The sequence below is a fragment of the Glandiceps talaboti genome, chromosome 15, assembly GCF_964340395.1.
Source record: "Glandiceps talaboti chromosome 15, keGlaTala1.1, whole genome shotgun sequence".
NCBI classification, from domain to species: Eukaryota; Metazoa; Hemichordata; class Enteropneusta; family Spengelidae; genus Glandiceps; species Glandiceps talaboti.
The window spans coordinates 1,891,093-1,900,231 of NC_135563.1; the positions used below are offsets into that span (position 1 = coordinate 1,891,093).

Here is a 9,139-nt window from a genome sequence, read left to right on the forward strand (position 1 = left end):
GACTTGCTATCTTCAAATGAAGGAGACTTTCAAGACTACTGTTACTCGCGGAAAATGCACAGTGCATGTGCGCACTTCTTTTGTACTTTCCCGCACAAAGAATTTTTAATTTGCTGCAAAAAGTTACAATTTTAACTGGACATATTTTTATTCAAAGTTAAGCCAGTGTACAATAGCGATATAAGATACATATTAGCCAGGAGTCAGTGTACAGTCACTTTAGTGAACTATCCATTTAAATCGCGCATGCTAGGAATCGTCACGTAAATAACGATTTTAATAGCATCGCTATGTATTCAAAAAGTAGCTTTTTTTCTTTCTTTTTTTCCAAAATCTCAGGGGGGCAGCTGCCCCCCTTGCCCCCCGCAGGCTACGGTACTGCACTGCTGCCACCACTTCGGTCGTTTTAATGGCATTGGATGTTTCCCATTTCTACCATCATGGTTAATATGTGTGGAGGTACTACATTAACTAATCCCTATTGGATCTAATTTAATTTGCAGAGATATATCCCCGCAAAATACCAGCACGGGTGATCTACCAATATAGCCTGGATCGAGGGTAACAACCTTGCTCCAGGTACGTCTTAGCACACTGTTCCCCCTTCTCTCCTGTGAGGTCCACCTCTCTACTACCGTCACAACTAACAATTGACAGTGGTGGCAGCGGTGGGATGACAAAAATCATAAAACAATGCAAAGAATAGATAATCGAAGATTGGTCATAGCAAAATGTGACCCTCCCCTAAATCAATTTCATAAAATACGACAATCCTCAACCGACATCTTCCCCCTCCCTTTTCCCCAGCCAAACCCCACAAGTATTACTGAAGAAAAAGAATACTATTTTGGCCTGTACGTCTTACCATGGAGGAATGGCTTGAAATTTTAGTGATAGAGATTTAAATGAAAGACAACAAAATCCCAAATATTTCCAAATATCTGAATTAATAAATGTTATTTCATAATTGTCACGTTTGTATTTTTGCAAGGCTAATTCTCATCTTTTATTAAACATGCAGAGGTGAAGGTTTTACACGGTAATCTTTATCAACGAGTGCGGGCGCTGTTCGATGTATGTTGAACACGCATTCAAGACATGTGCTCATAACTTTATATACATGTACATGTACAATGTATTACCTACCACACTAGTTACATTACATATGTCATGTAAATACTTGGGTATTTCACAATCAATGGTGAATGTGCTTCACATACAATGTATTGCACTTTGGGGCTAAAGTGGAAAGTTCTGTAATGGTATATAGATACTTTATAAATTTAAAGAAGTTATTCTAAATTGTTCTACTCTTCAGTATGAAGGGATGAATATGCATTGTATGCTTTCTATTTCGGACACTACATGTTATAGACACTACAAATCGCCACATATCATATCATCAGATTTTTAGTTTGTATTATACATAATACATGTAGTAGGTATTCTATACCTTATATTCTCGAACATACCAGTGAGTTTACTATATCTGTAACGGTAATGCCATACTATACTAATGTTACGGACACTACCTGGCCCATTTTTACGTGTCATACAAAACTCATTACAACTTACATTAACTAAAGCTTTTCTGTGAAATATTATCTTACATGTAAAGGCTATGAATAATTAAAATTGCCTTAATAGAGCCAAGACATATCTAGATCTGATAGGGAGAGACCTGCTATAGGACGACCTCACCCCAGACGTGTAGACAACCAACAATCATCAGATCGTTCGTTTACTGTCATAATGGTATTAAACTTTTTCAAAACATTAATTTTAGGTGTACTGTCTTTTAGAGATATGAAATTATTACCAGGATAGTCTAAAACTTGCTAAAATACTCTTATAGTAAGAAACTCACCTACTCTCCTCTACCAATGACACAACCATCAGATGTGCTGACTTTACTATAATGATGCTTAACTTTTTTAAAGAACAGATGTCAACTCTATGTGTAAAGAATAGTTTAATTTCTGATACTTGATGGAGCTGTCTTGAAGTTATTGCCTGAAAGTCAAAGCCTCTGATCCTAAAAGTTGGCTTGAAGAGTAAAACCATCCAGAGCCTCTAAGGGGAGACCCCTTGGACCCCCCACCCCCAACAAGAGGTGGACATATCCTAGTCTAAAGTTCTTCCCCCCTACCTCATACTGTTAGGATGTTGAAAAACATTTCTTTTAATATTTACACGTTGGTGTTGTCTTTACTGGAAATTATTGTCTGAAAGAGTCTGAATAGCCAAAAAATTGTCTTTAAGAGTAAAAAATATCCAGGGCTTCTAGGGAGAAACCCCCAAGGACCCCCTCCCATGATGGGTATACATAATCTCAAGCTTTCCCTCTACCTTTTACTGTCAAGATGCATACTATTATCAAAACAAAAATGTCAACCCTATGTAATTGCTAATTACATGTTGGTGTTGTAAAGCTTGGAAATTTAATTATTGCCCAAAAGGGTCTGAATACCCTAAAAATTGACTTTTAGTGTCAAAAAAGCTCCAGAGCTTCTACTACTTCTAGGGGGATACCCCTTAGGATCCAATGAGAGGTCTACATATTCTCATCTCAAACTTTCCCTCTACCTTTTACAGTCAAGATGCTATTGTGTCAATATATTTACTCTGTGTAGTCACTACACTTAATGTGATGCACTTATAAAGTATTTAGTCAAGCAGTTCACTCTCAGTCATGATCAAATACCTGTCATATAAATATGATATCGTATATGGGGGGGGGTTCACTATGTTTTAGAATTAATTGATAGCCTGTTTTCGGTTTTACAGATGGGGGGGGGGGGTCAGGTACTTTTCGTCAGCCTGATGAAAAAATACACCAACCCCCCGACCCCCTCGCCCAGCTGCAGAAAATCACTGGTCCCTAAGTATAAGTGAACAAACAGACAGACAGACAAACACATGCACAAACATGCCCAAATACATACTTACATACATACATACATACATACATACATACATACATACATACATACATACATACATACATACATACATACATACATACATACATACATACATACATACATACATACATAAACAAACAAACTATGCCTAGGGAAATGAGATATTTTAAACTCATTGATAACCATCTATAAACATGTATAAATGTATAAAAATGCCTGTATAATAATATTGAAATAATATTCTATGTTTCTATATATACTATCTATACAAACACCATTATGGATAGTATATTATATGTCAATAGACCATATCCCGTAACGCGAGATCGCACGAGATCACGCGTGATGCTCCATAACTCCGTTGCTAGGCAGTCTTGCGAGACTCGCCACTACCGGAATATGCGCGCGCGCGTGTGTGTGTGTGTGTGTGTGTGTGTGTGTGTGTGTGTGTGTGTGTGTGCACGTGCGCGCATGTGTGTATGTGTCTGTGTGTGTGTGTGTACGTGTGTGTGTGTGTGTGTGTATGTGTGTATGTGTGTGTGTGTGTGTGTGTACGTGTGTGTGTGTGTATGTATGTATGTATGTATGTGTACGTGTGTGTGTGTATGTGTGTTGTTATATCTTTAAAATGAAATGTACTATTCCCAACCCATTCCTAAATTCCAAATAGAGTAAAATCAAACCGTCAATGTCAGACCCTACACGCTATCAGTGCAGAATTATATCTAATGTATGATAACATACTGTCATGAAGTTGAATTTTGAAATAAACACGTGCTTTTATAGAAGAAACTTTTGGTTTGAAACTTTGCCCTTAAATAGTGGCCATGCGCAAAGCATTAAACGTTGGCTTGTTAATGGCCCGTCCTATGATGGTTGACCCAGTTGAATCGTGTATTAAATGTAAGAGTGAATAACAACATGTTGCATTTGGTTGAAGACATTTCATGAAAACATTGAAGTGTAACCCACTGCCATGATGAAAGGTCCGCTCGTTTCTTTATTTGGTATTTTCGGGTATAGTGGAGGGGCTTGAAAGTTTCCTCTTTCTTATTTTTCTCAGAATACATCTGGCACGTTGAATGCAAATATATGTCTGTATTCTAGTACATGTATTGTCATATGTGGTGTGTCACCGTCACCAAACTATAACAACGGTTTGCCTACGCTATTATTAAGACAAAGACTTGTGATTGTTATTCAAATTATACCCTTTCTTTTCACTTTCAACCCCTAAAGACAAGTAGAAAAGTGTGGCAAAGCCAATCAATAGAACGTCATGATATGAGAGTCCAACGTGTTGGTCGCTTTATTCAAGAACGGTCTTTTGTTTGAATGTCTTTCAAGAAGAATGGGGTGTTTATGTGATAGCCATACTGGCGGTTTACGGCCATTCAGAATGGGGTGTTTATGTGATAGCCACACTGGCGGTTTACGGCCATTCAGCACATGATGACGTCTATTGGTGTATAAATTGGCAGTGTTGCATAGATATGGACTTTCTTTGATGATTGCACAAGGATTTTTGGAATTGTGTACAGAATATTGACATCAAGTTACTATAACTAGAGTGGTTTTGTCGTGCATGTGCAATAAGTAGCAGTAAATATATTTGGAATTGAAAAAAATAAATCAAAACATCTTCTTTTTTCATATTCAAAGGTAAGCTACACAAACAACCTAGTACCAGCACGATTTATTTTATTCATATGTAGTTCCGATATATCCATGCAGCACTGTTATATTATTCATATATAGTACCAATATATCCATGCAGCACTGTTATTTTATTCATATATAGTATCGAAATATCCATGCAGCACGGTTATTTTATTCATATATAGTATCGAAATATCCATGCACCACAGTTAATTTATTCATATATAGCTTGATTGAATTTTATAGAACAGAGGGTTCACACAAACGTGAAAATTAATGACCGCTGTTGACATTATTTCTGAATGTATAATATTCATTTATTCACAGAAATATAACACAGAATACAATATAATGATAAAATGCAGATTAATGAGAAGAGTTTGATTTAGGGTAAATGACTAGCGCTTTAGTAACTAATATTATAATTGTAATCTCCGTTAGTACACATCTTTTGTGCAAACAAAATGTATAAACTCATAGCGTTTGAAGCTGTTCCAAAACATAAAGCCATGTACAATGCATCATATGTACTTATACGATAAAATATATTGAAATTTCCGACAACAGACAAAAAAAATATATACAGCAAATTCATTGCTCAGCAATATAAACACGTGCGCGCTATTTCATTTACTTGTCAAAATAAGCCATCCATTCGTATACAATAGCTAGCCACGTGGTAATGTATGGATTTTTACTACTATGTCTCTCTCTCTCTCTCTCTCTCTCTCTCTCTCTCTCTCTCTCTCTCTCTCTCTCTCTCTCTCTCTCTCTCTTACTGCATCTTATTTTGTATATTATGATACATAGTCAAATACGTTGAATTGTAAACATCCACTTTATATCGAAGGTGCAATCTCTGCTAAATCTAATATCAACATATAAGCTTATATGCCTAATTTCTTCATTTTTGATGAAATAATCGGTTAAAACACACCGAATTCGATCATTCATCTTATCATGGAACTATCATCATTTTTATCAATAATAGATCAATGGTCTTATATATACACCTTCCAACTCACACGTCTCACTCACAATCTAATTACAATAACGTTTCGTAAACAAACAAACAAACAAACAAACAAACAAAGAAGATGAAGTCTCCCATCACCAGCATTATTATACCATAAAAAGACGATCTCGTTTCTGTCGTATTAATATATCCATGGTCGCATTACTAGCTACTCACGGTGAATAGATTTTGATTTGTGTCATTCATAATCCGATTTGCTAACTTTGTATATTACTTGTTGATCTCATTGTGTTTTGTAACAACGCTAGCAAACAGTAACACCAATTCTAACAATAAAGATTTGAGAGTATAGTCCACACTTATCGGATTATGAAAATTGAATGCATAAATAGTTATGAAAGAAAGAACTTTGTCATTAGGCCGTGTGTCTCTACAAAGATTAGGAAGTTCCTTTCCCGCAGCTGTTACCCCTAGTTTTCTTTATAAAAGTAAGAGATAAAATACACTTGAATATTTGAATACCTTGTGACTTGCAATCATAAATCATTGTGATTCGGGAAAAATAAGCTCGTCTTATTTAATTTTTTTTCGTAAAGAGTAAATTTGTTTATTTTATTCCCGACAACATTTCTCGTTTTTTGTACATCGTCGTCTCTCAATTGTATTGTGAAGTTTGGCATCAATAGACAATGTCGACAGCTGTCTCTCACATTATTCTCCGGTGATGCTTCATTAGCAATGCAAATTATTTTGAAACAAAAGAGTAGATAAAAAGCCCAATATTCATCGCTTCCGTCATACTAGAAACTACCTTCGTAACAAGCACATCGATCTTGTCAGTTACTTGCATTTTAATTGATTCTATCTACCATGGTGATTAAGGGAGACAAGACACAGAAATCATCAAGTGACATCAGCAAGAGAGACCCAACCGACTCCAGCGACTACGAAGTGTCGGTCATTTTGTCACAGAGTAACCAGATGTCTGCGTCTACAAGATCATCTCTCAACACTGCAACGTATGCCTATGGACCTCAGCACGGGCAATACTTTCAATATCCCCCACCTAGCTACGGCTCATCGCAGCAACAGTATTCGACCCTACAACCCGTAGGTGTGCAAGTCAGACACGAACACGCCGAACCAAAACAAACGTCGTATATGGAAAATCATGAAGACTTCGAGTCAAGTAAATCTAACTCCCCAGCAAGTAAGTAAACCATGTCTACTAACAAACTATATTATCGAGCCCACTTTTATCAATAATCTGCAGATATCAGAGATATTAGAGAGAATTTCACACAACATTCCTATAGAGTTAAAACAAAGAAGAGTTATTTAAGGTGTTATTTTACGATGCCATCTCTAGGAATCAACATATCTCTTAAACCTTATTCAACTCTTATTGGATAGTTCATTGAGATGGACTACCCCCATGTATAATCTATAATGTTGTTAATATCTGTGCAGTCGACAGCTGTGTAATCTTTAGACTATAAGATACGTGCTGTTGTTCAACCCTATCAGGCTTCTTAAACCACAATGAGGGCTTGTTGATAGCGTGCCGCAAAAGTCCGTATCTTACAGACCCAGCAATCTACTACTAGTAATATAAAGTATGATATCTTGGCATTTTGTAAATCGGTAATACGATCAATACCACACTAAACATAAATATGTTGATTCTGTTATATACTGTTTGCATTAAATGGCAACTCTCTCTTACTTGGTATTTTTCTTGATTTTATAATAATAAACTAGCCTAACTAGGTGTAGAAATGATAATCGAATGGTACACCATGACAACATATAAAACCTGTACGTCGTGTGATTTGATATAGCAACATGTGGTTAACTTGAGAGACTTTAAATTATACACGTATAGTTATTTCAATCAAAACTGGAATATTCCAGCAAAGTGTTCCCGTGTTCGTTGTTTATTCTACAATTAAAAATAACCATGATTTTCTTATTTATGCAGCATCTGAGGCAGGTTCAGATAGCAGTGCTGAGGTGCACGTAAAGAGAAAGAAGGCACGGACAGCATTCACTCAACATCAGGTCGTTGAACTCGAAAAGAAGTTCCACCTCCAGAAATATCTATCAGCTGCCGAACGGATGGAATTTGCTGCAAATCTAGGAATGACAGACACACAGGTGGGCAGTTTGACTTACCATTACCATGGTTTTAGTAGTAGTACAATTGTTGGCAACATCATGCGGGGGGAGGGGGTAGATGTAGGAAATTCCTACATGAGCAACAGACAAGCCATAATTTTGTTTACTAGTAATTACACACTTCCCATTATGAGTGGGGTGATATATTTCAAGCGACGGACAATAAGGAGTCGATATATTATGCGGGTACGGGTGTATTGTCTCCTCTCCACTGTCTATGTTCTAATGTTACCCACAGACGCTATTATAGTAGGGTTTCTATTGTTATATTGGCGATGACGTAGACCATTACATGATAGATTAAAGTGACTCAACGTTTTAAGAATTTGATTTAGAACTTGATAACAAATCTTTCAGAGAACAATTGTCATGCTGATCATGTGTGTAGTATTGTTCTTGTCCAGTGAATTTCGATAAACATCTTTTGACCACCACCCCCCCCCAAAAAAAAAAAAACAATTGAAGTGTTGTCTTATTTTGTTGTGTAATCTGTTTTACTTAACAGGTGAAAACTTGGTTTCAGAACAGACGAATGAAGTGGAAACGTGAGCGCAAAGACGAGCCTGAGACTGCAGGTGTTCCAGGGGTATACCCGAGTCCATACGGCAATTCACAAATTACATATTCAAATCCATCATATCCACCACAGTCCATGATGTCATCGCAACCACAACCAATGACAACAGTTAGACTGCCACCAAGCTCATCTCTTTTGCAAGCACCCTACAGAGTTCCGCCACCGCCACCTTACCCTACGATGTCTCCAGTTGCAGTGACGTACGCACCTAGTACCATGACATCATACCCTGCGTCATACACCGGTCTAACGTCATCCCCTTTAAGGCAATTGCAGAAAGGGCCTCACGACATGACTCACGTTATGTACTGAATACTAAATTTGCTAATTAATTCACAATTCTTGCAATTATAGGTAGCTAGTTTCGTGAACATTTCGTCTTAAACTATTTATATCGAGACATACCTGAGAGTTTCTTAAAGACAGACGTTGCAATCTTAGTTTTGCCTATATAGTATATGTCAGGCATAATATTTAAGTATCGTCCACTCTTAGCCAATTTCCAGTTTTTAAAACGATGTTGTCGTAGAAAAGTACTGTTGTATATATATTTTTTTGTAAATTTACATTTTCACGTTGTTTTAAATAAATATTGAACTAATTTAAGTTAAACTTTGTTGTCTATAAATATATTGTGGTAAAGTGGTGTCTCTATTTATAAACAAATTTGAATACGTGGTGTGTGTATATCGGCGTGGTGTCTCTATCTATAAACACATATGAATACGTGGTGTGTGTATATCGGCATGGTGTCTCTATCTATAAACAAATTTGAATACGTGGTGTGTGTATATCGGCATGGTGTCTCTATCTATAAACAAATTT

The 9,139-nt window shown here is 36.6% G+C and overlaps 1 protein-coding gene across 1 annotated transcript; it reads left to right on the forward strand.

The window, feature by feature from the left end:
• The first annotated feature begins 6,429 nt into the window (after nucleotides 1–6,429).
• LOC144446819 (uncharacterized) lies at nucleotides 6,430–8,626 on the forward strand. The gene is made up of 3 exons (XM_078136660.1): nucleotides 6,430–6,769; nucleotides 7,541–7,716; nucleotides 8,243–8,626. Exons 1-3 carry the CDS (start codon nucleotides 6,430–6,432, stop codon nucleotides 8,624–8,626), a joined length of 900 nt encoding a protein of 299 aa, XP_077992786.1.
• Nucleotides 8,627–9,139: the final 513 nt, after the last annotated feature.

What these genes read in the sequence shown, in the direction of transcription:
- LOC144446819 (XM_078136660.1), top strand. Translation starts at nt 6,430, where the DNA reads ATGGTGATTAAGGGAGACAAGACACAGAAATCATCAAGTGACATCAGC. An exon ending in TAAATCTAACTCCCCAGCAA is followed by an intron (nt 6,770 to 7,540) that starts GTAAGTAAACCA and finishes TTATTTATGCAG; the next exon opens with CATCTGAGGCAGGTTCAGAT. An exon ending in TAGGAATGACAGACACACAG is followed by an intron (nt 7,717 to 8,242) that starts GTGGGCAGTTTG and finishes TTTACTTAACAG; the next exon opens with GTGAAAACTTGGTTTCAGAA.